The following is an 18,567-nucleotide window of genomic DNA, read 5'->3' on the forward strand; positions in this document are numbered from 1 at the left end:
ACTGCAAACGCCAATCGGAGCGCGAGACGTAATCACAGTGGAATCACCAAAGACAAGTTATAAAACCTGCCTAAATGTCTACAGATTATCGTACCGAAACGTGATCTTGGTGCGGTGCGGCGCACGAATCGATAGTGTGTAAGGTGGTGCGTTAAGGACGCAGCTATAAGTTAGAGCGAGAAAGAAGGTCGCTGTCCGATGCGGTAGTGTGTTAAGGCTTTAAAAAAAATTGTCAGTTGCCATATAAAGAATTTAAAAAAATTACTGACAGCAGTTTGTTTAAAACGCCGTTACGTCACCAAGGTCACGTGACAGTTTGGAGCGTTTAGGCGCGAAATTTAAACACGAAACTTATTATACATGTTTTTTTTATTCAAAATTAATGAATATATTTTTTTAATATTTTTTTCTGTAATTATTACGTGTCTATCTACAAAATAAAACCAGTTCCAAAAAATTGTCAACATCCCTATTTTCCATAAGGCCCGTCCTTAGGTATGTCAATCAAAACATTTTTTAACGCTGCTTGTAATAGAACCGCTTGCGGTTGCTGTTGAAATAGAAGTTGATTAGGTAGGTAAGTCTACTCTAGCCTCGTAAGGCCCACCATACAAAGTTTCCCTACTTTTAATTTGAACCTTGTTGCATAACAGATTAGGGTGACTTTCGTTTGTTTTAGAAAACAATGAAAGAAAAGAAATGCTACTTTATGTAGTTTGTGAAAGGTTCGAATTAGAACAGAGTGTACATTTTAATGCACATTGGGACTAACGAGGCTACAGTGGACTATGGGCTAATATGTGCTATGGCTAGTTATTACTAAAGTTATGTATATACTAATGTAAACGGTATATTGTCTGTATGTATACTGTATATGTACGGCTGTGGTATATCAGTAATAAATCAAAATATGGACAAAAAAAAAATTTACATTCAGTTCTACAACGCACTTCGCAATAGCCAATAACTGAACACGTGTAAATAAAGTGTGTGTGTGTGTGTGTACACAAATGTTGTAGAGGCGGACCAATCTAACTCTGCATTGTTTTATGATATAGGAGGCAAACGTTGTAAGTGCGTTGCCGGCGTTTAAGATGGGAGTACGCTCTTTCATTCAAATGACAAAGTGCGGCAAAGTCATCATTAATGTGGAAATATGACACTGCATCACTTTGCTCTATTAAAATCGGTGCAAAGTTAGTTTAGAGGGACTCGATGTAAATAGGCACAGAATAGTCTTGATTGAATAACAACTATTGTAATGCCGGTACCACCCTATTTTGTGATATTGACGCGGTTTAAAAAAAAACTTTACTTTTACTTATTGCACAAAAAACTCGACAAACGGCTTTGTCGTATGGCATTTTTAAATTGTATAATATCAAAACTGATTCCAAGTAAAATGGTGTATCAAAAAGTGTTAATCCTATACTATTTCTGATGACGATTCTAGCAACTAATCGAAATAAATATGCCAAACGATATTCGGCTTAAATTTCAGTGATAATTTAATAATTTTGTGCTACTGTGATATCCACTGAACTATTATTACTACGTATAAAACCGGTACAGAAACACAGAATAAATAATAGTACTAAGTACAGAAGACTCACTCTCTAACAAAACGCGTCTGTTACGATCAGCACAGATATGGCCGCTAGGTGGCGACAGCGCCACGCGCGGCTTATGGCTTTCCCCAAAATTGGGGCCGAACGGATGTCCTTTTTTTTGAGTTGTAGCCGTCAAAAAACTAGAAGTGGAGCGTGAATCACGCAACCTAAACGCGTAAGCGCCATGAATCTCACGGCGCTTACGACGTTTTGGTCGCGTGATTCACACCCCTCGCCTACAGCAAAGAGAATTTGAAATAGAGGCGGACTGTCAAAGTAAATTCACTGCCATCTTTTGACAAAAGATCAAAAATGTTAGAACGCCATTTGACTTTCACCCTTATTCTTTCACTGATATGTGTTAATTTGTTAAATATTGAAATTAACGCCATCTACCCGAGAGTAGGCCAAAGGTATGGTGCAATCTTTTCGAGCGATGGCGCCATGGCCTACACTCGGGTAACAAATTATTGTTAAATATTGAAATTAACGCCATCTATCCGAGTGTACGCCAAAAGTTACGGCGCCATCGCAGTTAATACACATACTCGTATCAGTGAAAGAATAAGGTTCAAAGTCAAATGGCGTTCTAGCAGTTTTAATCTTTTGTCAAATACCATACCTACCATAACAGTAACTCTCTAGTCAGTATATTCTCTTTTCACCTCAGCAGCTCGAACGAGGGTACTTTGCTACTTAAAAACAGTGAGCAAAATCGCATTTTGCTCACTGAGTGAGACAAAATGAGCAAAATGTGATTTTGCTCACTGTTTTTAAGTAGCAAAGTACCCTTGTTCGAGCTGCTGAGGTGAAAACTTAATTGTTGGTATATCTTAAGAAAACATGAGTGAATAGGTAAGTGATGAAGAAGGAATACATTTTTCGGGTTCTCTAATATGTTCTCACTGCTGAGGTGAAAGTTTTGTGAACTACACGAGATCAAAGTTATTTACATCTCGTGCGCTTTTGAGTCTCTTACTACGCTCAAGACTCTAAATTAGTATAGAGTCTTTCGCTTGCACGGGACTCAAAATAAGCACTCGAAGAAATATCAAACTTTGATCTCTTGTTGTACAAATAACTATTGCCTACAGGTTGCGATTGCGACAATGTCATTGTTTGGTATGGCTCCTCTATGAAGTAATAATAAGTGCATGATGCAAACTTAAGAGATGGCTTATAGAGCAGGCGTTCTATGATCATAAAGAATTATTCTTTAGCAATAAGAGTTAGTTTTCTAGTCTTAAACTAGTAAATAACTAGATTTACAATTGTATTTGATTGACATGTAATTTATTTATTACCAATAAAATGATTATGATTACGATCAGTGATCGGGGATTTCTATGCCACTTGGGGTGAATGACCTCAATCATTATGCTAGTATGGATATGCCGCGGGATTCCGCGATTCGTGTGCGATATAGGAGAGTGTTTTGGCATGTTACTGTTAATCAATTAATCATGCATTTTGCATATATTATTAATATTAATAATTGAAAATTTGAAATTGAAGAATTGAAAACTTAATAATTTTTTGAATAATATTTTTTCTTTAAATCATAACCAACACTGTTTTTTTACAGTCCTTTATTTTATAAACGAATTACCAGCACCGAAATAGCGTTTACTTTTCGAACAGTTTTGTTCCTATCGCGGGCCAAGTGGCGTATCCATATTACCATTTCGACTTGATATCCCGCGGTGTGGCATAGAAATCCCCGATCACTGATTATGATGCACTAGTGGTGCAGCGTGTAGACAGCGGGGTGCTGCGGGGGCTGCAGAATGATGCGGTGCGCGACCCCGCCCAGGTCCGCGCCGCCCAGCCCCGACACCGCCACCGTGCCGCCGCCCAGCTGGAAAACGACAACGGTCAGGACTCTGGTGGATTATGTCCTCTGAGAGAGGGCACCGAAAAAGAAGGGCGTACCCCCCTGCATAGAAAGTAATTGTATACAAGTGACCGTCAAAAATATTTTTTGATACACATTTTTATTGCTGACTGTACTTTCTCACCTTTACATGTCTAAAAATTGTTTCCCGAGATCTTTCTAATAAGCCTAAACTCAATGTGTTTATGTTTTAAGATTGAATAGTTCCTTTGGCTATATTCCGACTGCATCATCAGATCAGCTCCATGTTAGCATAATATTGCATTGTCATCGGAAATACGCAAGTATACCAAATTTCAGCTCAATCAGACACCGGGAAGTGGTTCAAATTTAAGTTACAAGATTTGAAGCACACATATGTACAAAGAATATACGCGGTGAAGCTAAATGGAAGTGTGTAAAAATCCGAGTGACACAGCCATGGAGTGCGCCATGCTCGGTATCAAACTTCGAGACCGAGTGAGGAATGTCGAGATCCGACGCCGCACCAAGGTGCAAGACGTCGGATACGTCATTACCAAACTCAAATGGAGCTGGGCGGGACATGTTGCCAGGCAGAGTGATGGCAGGTGGGCCAAAATGTTAACGGAGTGGTGGCCGCTTTCAGACGAAAGGAGTGCCTGGCGTCCGTACTCCGTTGGTTCGTTGGGTGGACGACATTCGGAAAATTGCGGGTCACTTCTGGATGAGATTGGCTCAGGACCGGGATGGCGTAGGTACTCGAAAAGAGGCCTATGCTCAGCAATGGGCGATAAAAGGCAGATATAATGATGATAATAGTATTGTCGACTGTACCTGCAGTATGTTGGGCAGCATGGTCTGACAGCTGGACGTGGCCACATGCAGCTGCTGTTGCTGCACCTGCTGCACGCCCACCGCCTGCAAAGAAAAAAATCGTTTGTTCAAAAGTGATGCTGAAAATTATTTTTCACCTCAGCAGCTCGAACAAGGGTACTTTGCTACTACTTAAAAACAGTGAGCAAAATGCGATTTTGCTCACTGTTTTTAAGTAGCAAAGTACCCTTGTTCGAGCTGCTGAGGTGAAAACGTAATTGTTGGTATATCTCATGAATCTATAATATTACGGACAGAGTTTCGCTTACAACACAACTGTGATTCCAACATCCACCAGTTTCTAAGTATTTACGCGTGACACACACACATTGACAGCCCACATCCACCAGTTTGCCGTCAGACGAATCGAAACGTCATTGAAGTAAACATGTCGAAGAAAAATATAAAATATGCCGGCATGCGTAGTTAAATCCTGCTAGAATTGTACCGATCGAAAGAAAAAAAGTCACGGAATAACTTTTCATACTTAAGTTTATCAATTAGTACGTAAAATCACGATAATTTGTTGTTTATAAATTATCAAACTTCAAAACAGGAGTGTGACCAGTAACATGAATAGGGTAATTTCCCGAAAGTAGGGTAATTGATACCCTTCTTATTAAATCATTATGTATTAAGAAATCATTTAGGTAAATGGTTAAATTATTAATTGTGCATTTCAAACTAGGTCGGTATGGTAATTTCCCGATACTAAGGAGCGATATTTAACGTTTGTTTGTTATGTATTATAATTTTTTTGTTGAAAACCAGATATGTTTCAAGTTAAATGTATAAATTGAAAAAACATGACGAACTGATTTCATTACGATGCTAAATATTATTAGGTATTGAAAATAATGTTTGCACAAAGTAATTGTGCAATATTGCGCATTTTCAAGACCTATAAAATCAGATACGTACACACCTTTTTAGGGTTCCGTAGCCAAATGGCAAAAAACGGAACCCTTATAGATTCGTCATGTCTGTCTGTCTGTCCGTCTGTCTGTCCGTCCGTATGTCACAGCCACTTTTCTCCGAAACTATAAGAACTATACTGTTGAAACTTGGTAAGTAGATGTATTCTGTGAACCGCATTAAGATTTTCACACAAAAATAGAAAAAAAACAATAAATTTTTGGGGTTCCCCATACTTCAAACTGAAACTCAAAAATTTCATTTTCATCAAACCCATACGTGTGGGGTATCTATGGATAGGTCTTCAAAAATGATATTGAGGTTTCTAATATCATTTTTTTCTAAACTGAATAGTTTGCGCGAGAGACACTTCCAAAGTGGTAAAATGTGTGTCCCCCCCCCCCCTGTAACTTCTAAAATAAGAGAATGATAAAACTAAAAAAAATATATGATGTACATTACCATGTAAACTTCCACCGAAAATTGGTTTGAACGAGATCTAGTAAGTAGTTTTTTTTTATACGTCATAAATCGCCTAAATACGGAATACTTCATGGGCGAGTCCGACTCGCACTTGGCCGCTTTTTATTGTCTAACGCAGCCATTCTCAAAGTGTGTTCCGCGGAACCCTAGGGTTCCGCGACACCCCTGCAGGGGTTCCGCAAGAATTTAGAATTATGCTTATTTAATAAAAAAATACACTTCTAAAAACTATTGTTTTATTGTAGGGTTCCATCAAGTAATTCGTTTTCCAAAAGGGTTCCGTCAAAAAAAAAGATTGAGAACCGCTGGTCTAACGTAAAACTGTCCTAATTTTTTTATTTGAAAACAAGGACGATATTAAAAATAATTGTTTCACCTTTAGGGGAGAATTTGTGTTACATGGTAACACTCGTCTACACGCACACATTCAAACCGTCCGCCATTGCAGTGTCACAGTTTGTCTTAGGTGACAGTCCGTCCGTAATATTCTAGGTCCATGGTATATCTTAAGAAAACATGAGTGAATAGGTAAGTGATGAAGAAGGAATACATTTTTCGGGTTCTCTAATATGTTCTCACTGCTGAGGTGAAAAGTTTTGTGAACTACACGAGATCAAAGTTATTTACATCTCGTGCGCTTTTGAGACCCTTACTACGCTCAAGATTCTAAATTAGATTCACTCGCTACGCTCGTGAATCTAGTATAGTACTAGTACTCAAAATAAGCACTCTAAGAAATATCAAACTATTTCACACCTATTCGGAAAAGAGCTTTTTCTTCCGTACTAGGAGGGATCAAAGTGGCACTTTTCCTCCCTGCTAGAAGGGATCAAAGTAACACTTTTCTGTTGTAGCACACTATTTTTTACATATCTTTGCACATTATTTCTTTAGCTTAAATAATCTGTTTAAGCATCAGATTGTGTCAACACTTTTTATTTTCCTCATAGTTGATGTGAAAAGCAGTATGTCACACGGTATCAAAATTATTTCGTCTTGGGCGTTAACACTTGAATCCCTCATTACGCTCAGGATTCTACAATAGAATCCATCGCTTCATTCAGGATTCAATGTACGCCCTTGACGGAAATATATAATTTTGATCCCCTGTAACACAAACTACTATTTCACTGCACTAGTGCTAATTACCGCAGTTTACGTGCCTATGTCAAAAATGTAAAAGGTCATATTTTTTTTATACTACATAGGTGGCAAACAAGCATACGGGCCGCCTGATGGTAAGCAGTCACCGTAGCCTATGGACGCCTGCAACTCCAGAGGTGTTACATGCGCGTTGCCGACCTTTTTTTAAAAACCTGTACACTCCTTTTTTGAAGAACCCCATATCTTAGACCCTCGGGAAAACCTCGGAAGGGAGCTCATTCCACAGCCGGAGCGTCCGCGGGAGGAAATTCCTCTTAAACCGCACAGTACGCGACCATTTAGGTTCTAGGGTGTGTGGATGAACACCCTGCCGATGGCGAGCGGTGCGGTGATAGAAAGCTGCCGTTGGCATCATGTCAAACAATTCTTCAGAGCACAGCCCATTGTACAAGCGGTAGAACACACATAAGGAGGCAAGGTCTCTCCTCAGACTTAAAGGTTCAATACCGCTTGTGAGTTTGGGATCATCGACGATTCGTACAGCGCGCCTTTGGATTGAGTCGAAGGGTCCAAGCTGGCATCCAGGTGCTCCTGCCCAAAGGTGACAGCAGTACTCCATATGGGGTCTGACTTGCGATTTATAAAGCAGCAGTCTTTGCCCCGGAGTAAAGTATCGCCTCGCTTTATTGAGCACACCGAGTTTTTTCGATGCCAGCTTAGCCTTACCTTCCAGGTGGCTACGGAATTGGACGTCACTGGAGATGTCAACACCAAGGATCCCAATACTCCCTGACATGGTAAGGGCTGTGCCTTGGAACTGTAAAACGTTTACAGTACATCTGGTGCTACTTTACGGTACCGGCGGACTTCATACATCTTGCGCGACTTAGGGTCGGTTGCACCAAACCGCCTGTCACCGTTAAAGCGTTCGCTAAATTTTATTGTATCGGAATTATCATAGTTCTCTGCCGAGTGATGTTGATCAGTCTGTCAAAGCATGGCATGAGGTAAAGGGTTAAGTAGATACCTAAGTTTAAGTTACCTATCAACTACCTAGCTTGCAAATACATAAACGAGCCTCGTCTGCCAACAAACCACTCTGTGGTTTGGCAGAAGAATATATGTAATTAGTTATAAGAAAGATCTCTGAATAAACGTTTTATTTATTTTATTTAATTTTTTTTAAATGTGGTTGGTGCAACTGGCCCTTAAAGTATGGAGTCACGCGCGTGAACGCAACTCATGTCAGACCGCCAGGTGCTACCGGCGTTTAGTCAACTCTATGGCTGATGCTCGACGCAACTGCGCAGTGACGTATTTTCCGCTGACTAGACGCTAGTGTGAGGTGGCCCTTAACGTTGTATTAGATGAAAGTTGCACTTACATGTATCTGTATCGGTTGGTGCTGGGGATGTATCTGTATGGTCTGTATGGTGTATGGTGGCCCTTAACATTGTATTTGATGAAAGTTGCACTTACATGGAACTGTATCGGTTGGTGCTGGGGATGTATCTGTATGGTCTGTATGGTGTATGGTGGCCCTTAACATTGTATTTGATGAAAGTTGCACTTACACATGGATCTGTATCGGTTGGTGCTGGGGATGTATCTGTATGGTCTGTATGGTGTATGGTGGTAACATTGTATTTGATGAAAGTTGCACTTACGCATGGATCTGTATCGGTTGGTGCTGGGGATGTATCTGTATGGTCTGTATGGTGTATGGTGGTAACATTGTATTTGATGAAAGTTGCACTTACATGGATCTGTATCGGTTGGTGCTGGGGATGTATCTGTATGGTCTGTATGGTGTATGGTGGCCCTTAACATTGTATTTGATGAAAGTTGCACTTACATGTATCTGTATCGGTTGGTGCTGCGGATGTATCTGTATTGTCTGCACCTGCAGCTGCGGCTGTTGCTGAAACACATTACAATATTAAATATCTGGGAGACTTAGGTTTGCTCGGAAAATATAAATCTCAAAAATTAGCCGTCTCGAAAATGCTAGACAATTTTTCGCCCCCGAAAACCCCCATATAACAAATTTCATCGAAATTAGAGCCATTTCCGATATCCCTGAAATGGGTCTCTATCGTTTCCCATAAAGTTTTAAGTCATAATGTATTGCTTGTCCGCATTTTCGTTAGTCATAATTTGGTTTTTCTCAGAAACGCGTAACTTTTCAGGATTGCCATATAACAAACCTAACCTAAAGGCTCCTCTACACGATGGGCCAACGCCGGCCACTCCAAGGGACGCAGCCATGCGGTAGAATGAGATAGCAATATCACTTGCTCCCTCTAACGCATAAATGCGTCCCTCGGAGTGGCGTTGGCCCATCGTGTAGAGGAGCCATAACCTATCTATAGGATACCCTTAAAAAAATCCTGAAAGTTAACGGTTTCGGAATTATGACTAATGATAATCTGACAATCATTACATTATGACTTTTAATCATCCGCCCTGAAATATATAAACAAGAATTGCTCGTTTAAAGAAGATAAATATTTAAAATGGTTACCGTGTTAACATGTTGCTGAGTTTGCTGCAACTGCAACGATTGCACTGACGATATCACAGGGTACGGGGAGTGTGCAGCCTGATAGCAACGAGAAGTAAATCATTGGTTAATACTTAAGATAAAAAAGATAAGATAAAATATGTTGATTCGTGACGATCACAAAACATGTACGGACATGTACAGACAACAACAACAGCAAGAAAAAAAAGCGGCCAAGTGCGAGTCGGACTCGCCCATGAAGGGTTCCGTATTTAGGCGATTTAAGACGTATAAAAAAAAAACTACTTACTAGATCTCGTTCAAACCAATTTTCGGTGGAAGTTTACATGGTAATGTACATCATATATTTTTTTTAGTTTTATCATTCTCTTATTTTAGAAGTTACGGGGGGGGGGGGGGGGACACACATTTTACCACTTTGGAAGTGTCTCTCGCGCAAACTATTCAGTTTAGAAAAAAATGATATTAGAAACCTCAATATCATTTTTGAAGACCTATCCATAGATACCCCACACGTATGGGTTTGATGAAAAAAAATTTTTTGAGTTTCAGTTCGAAGTATGGGGAACCCCAAAAATTTATTGTTTTTTTTCTATTTTTGTGTGAAAATCTTAATGCGGTTCACAGAATACATCTACTTACCAAGTTTCAACAGTATAGTTCTTATAGTTTCGGAGAAAAGTGGCTGTGACATACGGACGGACAGACAGACGGACAGACAGACGGACAGACAGACATGACGAATCTATAAGGGTTCCGTTTTTTGCCATTTGGCTACGGAACCCTAAAAAGAAATTAAAATGGACCCAACTCAGCATAATGCTAGCTATAAAGCCAGCGCTGGTCTTTCGTAGGGGCGTCGGTAATGCCACGACAGATAACACATAAAGCAATATACTAAAACACTACAAAGATACACAAAAGGAATAATTAAGAAAAGAGAATACAAAAAAAATTATTAAGAAACTTGATATGAATGCACGACTTTAATCTTAGGTAACTTTCTCTAGTTCTGTTTATATGTGATTAACTGACTATGTAAGAAAGATTCAAACTATTTACATGTGTTACATAAATCATAATACGGTATTTGACTACTAGTCAAATCAGTTTATTTTTTCGAACTGTCAAAACCATTTTGCTGCTATGGAATTTATATGAAACGCTAGCATGTGACGTCACAATCAAATTACCTACTCTTTATAGTTTTATACGGGTTTTAAAACACAAAATTGTGTCTAAAAATAACTGCAGTTTACGTTTCTCTATTAATATTCTGGTGCTTTATTTCATGCATGGTGTGAAATAATTTATTTTAAATACAGTCAAATACCCTATAGCACCTCAGACTTGTTTCACAAAATCAGCAAGTTGTTTGGTTGATTTAACAGTCCCTCTTTTATTAATACAGTTAGAAAAAGACGCGTAGTCTATCTCGCCGCGAGATACTGTTGCGCCAATCACGTGTTGATGTATTTAAAACTTATTCTCTTTCTCTCTCAGTCATCTCTTGATGTTGTTACCTGTACGAATGACGGCTGCTGCGGCATCGTCAGCTGCTGCACGCCGCCGACCTGCAGCACTTGCTGCTGCAGCTGCGCGCCGACTTGCTGCACCGACACTTGCTGCTGCTGGACTTGCTGTTGCTGCACTAGTTGTTGTTGTTACCTGTACGAATGACGGCTGCTGCGGCATCGTCAGCTGCTGCACGCCGCCGACCTGCAGCACTTGCTGCTGCAGCTGCGCGCCGACTTGCTGCACCGACACTTGCTGCTGCTGGACTTGCTGTTGCTGCACTAGTTGTTGTTGTTACCTGTACGAATGACGGCTGCTGCGGCATCGTCAGCTGCTGCACGCCGCCGACCTGCAGCACCTGCTGCTGCAGCTGCGCGCCGACTTGCTGCACCGACACTTGCTGCTGCTGGACTTGCTGTTGCTGCACTAGTTGTTGTTGTTACCTGTACGAATGACGGCTGCTGCGGCATCGTCAGCTGCTGCACGCCGCCGACCTGCAGCACTTGCTGCTGCAGCTGCGCGCAGCTTGCTGCACCGACACTTGCTGCTGCTGGACTTGCTGTTGCTGCACTAGTTGTTGTTGTTACCTGTACGAATGACGGCTGCTGCGGCATCGTCAGCTGCTGCACGCCGCCGACCTGCAGCACCTGCTGCTGCAGCTGCGCGCCGACTTGCTGCACCGACACTTGCTGCTGCTGGACTTGCTGTTGCTGCACTAGTTGTTGTTGTTACCTGTACGAATGACGGCTGCTGCGGCATCGTCAGCTGCTGCACGCCGCCGACCTGCAGCACTTGCTGCTGCAGCTGCGCGCCGACTTGCTGCACCGACACTTGCTGCTGCTGGACTTGCTGTTGCTGCACTAGTTGTTGTTGTTACCTGTACGAATGACGGCTGCTGCGGCATCGTCAGCTGCTGCACGCCGCCGACCTGCAGCACTTGCTGCTGCAGCTGCGCGCCGACTTGCTGCACCGACACTTGCTGCTGCTGGACTTGCTGTTGCTGCACTAGTTGTTGTTGTTACCTGTACGAATGACGGCTGCTGCGGCATCGTCAGCTGCTGCACGCCGCCGACCTGCAGCACTTGCTGCTGCAGCTGCGCGCCGACTTGCTGCACCGACACTTGCTGCTGCTGGACTTGCTGTTGCTGCACTAGTTGTTGTTGTTACCTGTACGAATGACGGCTGCTGCGGCATCGTCAGCTGCTGCACGCCGCCGACCTGCAGCACTTGCTGCTGCAGCTGCGCGCCGACTTGCTGCACCGACACTTGCTGCTGCTGGACTTGCTGTTGCTGCACTAGTTGTTGTTGTTACCTGTACGAATGACGGCTGCTGCGGCATCGTCAGCTGCTGCACGCCGCCGACCTGCAGCACTTGCTGCTGCAGCTGCGCGCCGACTTGCTGCACCGACACTTGCTGCTGCTACTGGACTTGCTGTTGCTGCACTAGTTGTTGTTGTTACCTGTACGAATGACGGCTGCTGCGGCATCGTCAGCTGCTGCAGCTGCGCGCAGCTTGCTGCACCGACACCTGCTGCTGCTGCTGGACTTGCTGTTGCTGCACTAGTTGTTGTTGTTACCTGTACGAATGACGGCTGCTGCGGCATCGTCAGCTGCTGCACGCCGCCGACCTGCAGCACTTGTTGCTGCAGCTGCGCGCCGACTTGCTGCACCGACACTTGCTGCTGCTACTGGACTTGCTGTTGCTGCACTAGTTGTTGTTGTTACCTGTACGAATGACGGCTGCTGCGGCATCGTCAGCTGCTGCACGCCGCCGACCTGCAGCACCTGCTGCTGCAGCTGCGCGCCAACTTGCTGCACCGACACTTGCTGCTGCTGCTGGACTTGCTGTTGCTGCACTTGGATCTGTTGGACTTGGTGCACTTGTTGTTGCTGTTGCTGCTGTTGTTGCTGTTGTTGTTGTTGCTGCTGCTGTTGTGGCTATGGAAAAATAAACGTAAATGAGATGGAAGATCCAATATTTGGATCCACTCCGGACTAGATTGGATCATATTTCATTGGAATTGCTGTACAGTCAGCAGCAGAAGTTGCTAAGCAGGCGAGGTGTTCAAAATTACCTTGACGCGCTCTATTCTCTTAACAATAAAGTCGCGTTAAGATCATTTTGAACACCTGGCCCGCTTAGCAACTATTGCTGCTGACTGTATTTTGTAAGTTTGCGTTAAGGCCCCGTGGGTCTGAACCCACGAGTTCTTATGTCACTCTCAAGCGAGATGGCTGTGCTTGCTTGGGGTCGCGGATTTTATGATATTGAGTTCTAATTATTTTGCAAGTTTTAACAAAAAAAGTCCTTTCGCATTTTTAGAAGCAATTTTCATATGCTTAGCTTTTGTGTAGAAATTATTACAAAGGTGCGGTGTAGACCTAAGTTCGTGATTTTTTTGACAAAAGGGCTAGGCGACTAATTTAGCTGGCTAATTAGACCAGTTGGCTGCGGCATAAATATCACAATAAGATCCCACAGTTTTGAATGATTCACGGTTAGTTTCACTAGATTTATATTGTCCGGGACATGAACCGTGATTACCTTTCGTATTGTAACCGTGAACAAGATGCATGTAACTGCGTCGAAATATCGGGACCTCGAAAACAATACAAAAGGTAATCACGGTTCATATCCCGGTCGATATAAGTCTAAGGGCCACTTGCACCATCCCACTAACCCGGGGTTAACCGGTTAAACCTGGAGTTAACATGGTCACCCGTACAATTTTTTCTGGGTTAACGGTTTAACAGGTTAACCCCGGGTTAGTAGGAGCGCTTATAGAATCCCAGTGTGGAGAAATATGTAAAGTCCAGACGAGCTGGGCAAATCGACCGATTTGATCAGGAAAATAATTGGCGCCAATCTCATCTAGCGTCCACACGTACACAAATTTAATCACCAATTTGCATTCCATAGATACTAACTTCAAAAATTGGCATTTTTGTGTCCGCACCTGCTGATTTGATCGGACAATTTCATCAGTTTGACGAAAAATTGTCTCGTCTGGACTCCACTATATAAGTAGACCTCACCTGTACATGTGTGGCCATGTGTTTCTTCAAACTGTGCAGGTACATGTACGTTTTCACGCAGATACCGCACTTGTATCTTCTCTGCGCAGGCGGCACTTCCACTTCGATCTGCTCTTGAACCTGTACAATTTAGTAGATAGGTTATATTAAGGTTCCGTCACACAGGCGGCGTTTTCCGAGCGGGGCGCGCCGCTTTTACATATAAAACGCACACGCCCAGCCCGGAAAACGCGCCTACGGAACCTTTAACATTAAAATAGTTTGTTTGAACAGACTCGCAAAAATTCCATAAACGATATAATCCTTATGAAAGTATGACCAAAGATATATTGAGTAATGATGGTATTCCATCTGTCCAATATCTTGGTCCAATGTGTATTTGCGTCTCACATTTTGCTTAATGAGAGAGTGAGACGCAATGCACATTGGGCAGGTGGAATACCATCCGAAGATGTGTAAAATCTAAGACAATTTCGTGTTTCACAGACAGGTAAACGAGATGGCGTTGTACAGTCGGAAGTTAATTATGACCCTTTTGTACCTTTGTCACAGTGACAATAGTATATTGATTGTCACTGTGACAAGGTATGAAATGGGTCCTAAATTAATACTTTCGACCGTACAGCTCTATACATTTTGCGGTAACTCTGATTGTCAAAAGTTGACGTTTGACAATTCAGTGACCGCAAAACATATGGTGCAGTACAGCGCCATCTGTTTTGGTTGTCAAACAAAGGGGCACGTTATTTTCTTAGAGACTTAGACTTTACCTCTCTATTACAATCAATTCTCTTTGGTATGACGTTTTAGGTGGCCCTGTAACACTTTTTCGCTGCCGCAGCTGTAGGAATTGGAGTTATGGTGCCACTTTCACACTCTGTCACCAGCCATTGTTTATTTATTTCTAAATAGTTGTACATAATATGCTGAATATGAGTGTTTTTAGGAACTTAGGTAGAGTCTGTGCGGAAATAGAAGAGTCGTGGAATGTATGGAGCCCAATACCATAGAGAAAAAAATACATAGAGTGCTCACTCCATACATCAGTTTTAAAAAGACTATTAGCATCTAGCATCGAGTAGCGGAACTATCAGTACTGCTACTTGACAATAGACGTAGCACCGACCGGAAAGTCTTATCTCAACAGCATAAGACTTTCCGGTCGCTGCTACATCTATTGTCAAGTAGCAGTACTGATAGTTCCGCTACTCGATGCTAGATGTAGATCAGGGATGTTGCGGATGCAGATTTTTTGACATCCGCGGATGCGGATGTGGATGCGGATATTTAAAGGCTCACATCCGCGGATGCGGATGCGGATGCGGATGTCAAGGTTAGGTACTTAGAAAAGGTACTTTAGTATTGTTTTATTTAAAAAAAAACGAAACGTTTAGTATTTGAGCAAGAATATAGGTGCGTTATATTTAATAAACAGTAACTTGGCCGACTTTTCTGGATCTAGACGATTTCGTTATAGGTAATGACGAAATTACCTGGCACTTACGCCGCCGCTAAGACGTTCCTGTACCGACTTGTTCGACATCCGCATCCGCATAAGCTCCGCATCGATTTTATGCGGATGCGGATGCGGATGTTGAAAATAATGCGGAAGTTCCGCGGTTGCGGATGCGGATGCGGATGTTCGCAACATCCCTGATGTAGATACTGAAATTAATAGTCTGAACTGATGTATGGAGTGAGCACTCTTGTCTTACTATATTTCTCTATGCCAATACATTCCACGACTGTTCTCTTTCCGAACAGACTATATGATATACATAATTTAAAAAATATTAAAAAATTAATACTGACCTCGGACTGAGGACTATCCTGCTCTTCCCCTGTTTGACTGTCTTCCTCTTCCCCCTTATCTATTTCCGTGGACTCTGAAGAATCTTCGGGCTTAACTTCGTGGGTTTTCATATGCTTCTTGTATGAACCGGATTCCATGAAACCTGTAAATGGTTTTTATTTGTATGGTTTTAAACTAAAAAAACCGGACTAACAGTGCGAGTCGGACCCACCCACCAACGAGTCCGTACTTTTTAGTATCTGTTCGAAAAGTGGAATCTTGAGCGTTGCGAGGATTTCAAGGCACGAGGGTTAAACAAATTTTGTCATAGAGTGAAACGTGCTCACAACGTGCCGCTGAAGTTTCTCCCCTATGTATCTATACTATCTATGGCTTAGAGGATACAACCAAACGGAGTAGCCATTTACAGGCATTCCCCTCTGTCGAAAATAGGCGGCCAATGGTCATACACAATGTATGGACTGACGTTTATCTGACATGGCTATTTTTACGTTACATTTGATGTGCCCCTCCCCCGCAAAAATCGGCAGACTGTTTTGTACAGAAAATTACAGACAAGGCGTCTCCGTTAGGTTATATCCTCTAAGATCTATAGTACTAACCTCGACCACAAACGTTGCAGCTACCACTGTGATGTCGCCTGTGAACCGCGAGGTACGACGCCGAGCTGAAGCGAGCCGAGCAGAGCGTGCAGCCGAATGGTTTCTCCCCTGTGTGTCCATGGTACTAACCTCGCCCACAAACGTTGCAGCTATATTTCCGTTCGCCACTGTGATGCCGCCTATGTACCGCGAGGTACGACGCCGAGCTGAAGCGAGCCGAGCAGAGCGTGCAGCCGAACAGTTTCTCCCCTGTGTGTCCATGGCACTAACCTCGACCACAAACGTTGCAGCTATATTTCCGTTCGCCACTGTGATGCCGCCTATGTACCGCGAGGTACGACGCCGAGCTGAAGCGAGCCGAGCAGAGCGTGCAGCCGAACAGTTTCTCCCCTGTGTGTCCATGGCACTAACCTCGACCACAAACGTTGCAGCTATATTTCCGTTCGCCACTGTGATGCCGCCTATGTACCGCGAGGTACGACGCCGAGCTGAAGCGAGCCGAGCAGAGCGTGCAGCCGAACAGTTTCTCCCCTGTGTGTCCATGGCACTAACCTCGACCACAAACGTTGCAGCTATATTTCCGTTCGCCACTGTGATGCCGCCTATGTACCGCGAGGTACGACGCCGAGCTGAAGCGAGCCGAGCAGAGCGTGCAGCCGAACAGTTTCTCCCCTGTGTGTCCATGGCACTAACCTCGACCACAAACGTTGCAGCTATATTTCCGTTCGCCACTGTGATGCCGCCTATGTACCGCGAGGTACGAAGCCGAGCTGAAGCGAGCCGAGCAGAGCGTGCAGCCGAACAGTTTCTCCCCTGTGTGTTTGCTCGAGTGCACGCGCAGCTCCGCGCGCGACGTGCAGCCCTTGAAGCACACGGGGCACACGAACCTGAAAATAAATAAATGCGTTCACATATGGAGAAAGAGTAGTTTATAATAATAAAGATTAGACTACATTGTGATAATGAAATTGAATATTCGTTCAATTATGTACTTCAAAACACAACATTAAATTTATTTTTTCCAAAACGTTAAATGATATGAAAAAATGAGACAAATAAAGTAGATTTTCAAATAGAAATGAATGCAATTGATGATTCATTTGCTTGTGAAAATACCGAAAAATACTAGATTTAGGTAGTTAGATAAAAATATAGTTAAATAAAATGTAACTACATATATGTAATGTAACTACGTATATGTAGAATTATAATTCTATAATTATATTAAACTACATAAGTATCCTGGTTACAGGATAACAAATTGTAACTGACCCCCTGTTGCTATATCATCCAGCTTGAATTGCATGATAGATAGATAAAACGTTTACTTGTCATACTGACCTCTTGCACGAAACAAATGTCATAAACAAAGGAAAAGCAATTATTTCATGAAACCCATGCTACCAAAACTACTGGGGTGCGGGGGACGAGGTGAGCGAGTCCCGTGCCTGATTGGTCCGTTCAAAGACGCGGACGTCACACAAAGACACTTGCTCAGTCTGGAGGATGTCTTGTCTGTATACTGACCTCTTGTTGCCAGTGTGTGTGACCATATGATTGTTTCTAGCCGACGAGGTGGTAAACCGAGCGGCGCAGAGCTTGCAGCTGTAAGGTTTTTCACCAGTGTGCGTGCGCCGGTGGTAGATCAGCGCGGATTGTTGGGCGAAGCGGCGCTCGCAGTATTGGCATTCGAAGGGACGTTCACCTGATAAGATATAAATAGAGAACATGTCCATACTGCATGACCCATTTTTTTACAATTTTTATCTCTTGCTTTGAATGATTCACGGTTAGTTTCACTAGACTTATATCGACCACACATCAGTGACATCCGAATCAAACACGCGTAGTGACACTATGAGTGTAGTGTGCTTGGATAGACCAACAAGTGTGAACGCGAGCGCGAGCGCGGTCTACACAACTTTGACACCCGCCCGCTATCTTCAGTTACCCGTGAACAAGATGCATGTAACTGCGTCGAAATATCGGGAGCTCGAAAACAATACAAAAGGTAATCACGGTTCATATAAGTCTAGTGAATCTCTTGCTTACCAGTATGAACCCTCATGTGCGCGTTAAGCTTGGACACCTCGTAGAAGGCCTTGTTGCACACATTGCAGACGTGGTTGCGGATGCCTCTGTGTTTCTTCATGTGTTAGACATTGACAGCAGTATTGTTAGGTACATTCAGAGCGCTATAGGATCTCTTTTTTACCAGTATGAACCCTCATGTGCGC

The 18,567-nt window shown here is 42.9% G+C and overlaps 1 protein-coding gene across 1 annotated transcript; it reads right to left on the reverse strand.

The window, feature by feature from the left end:
• Window positions 1-3,346: 3,346 nt before the first annotated feature.
• LOC134657168 (transcription factor SPT20 homolog) lies at window positions 3,347-18,482 on the reverse strand. The gene is made up of 22 exons (XM_063512722.1): window positions 18,383-18,482; window positions 17,858-18,035; window positions 17,024-17,217; window positions 16,800-16,861; window positions 16,601-16,736; window positions 15,728-15,870; window positions 13,916-14,035; window positions 12,605-12,817; window positions 12,340-12,543; window positions 12,198-12,278; window positions 12,053-12,163; window positions 11,908-12,018; window positions 11,763-11,873; window positions 11,612-11,728; window positions 11,329-11,553; window positions 11,184-11,294; window positions 11,039-11,149; window positions 10,888-11,004; window positions 9,365-9,442; window positions 8,696-8,761; window positions 4,300-4,383; window positions 3,347-3,468 (listed from the first exon to the last, which is right to left on the reverse strand). The coding sequence occupies exons 1-22, from the start codon at window positions 18,480-18,482 to the stop codon at window positions 3,352-3,354; spliced, it is 2,790 nt and encodes a 929-aa protein (XP_063368792.1). The 3' UTR covers window positions 3,347-3,351.
• Window positions 18,483-18,567: the final 85 nt, after the last annotated feature.

The sequence above is a fragment of the Cydia amplana genome, chromosome 19, assembly GCF_948474715.1.
Source record: "Cydia amplana chromosome 19, ilCydAmpl1.1, whole genome shotgun sequence".
In the NCBI taxonomy this organism is placed as follows: domain Eukaryota; kingdom Metazoa; phylum Arthropoda; class Insecta; order Lepidoptera; family Tortricidae; genus Cydia; species Cydia amplana.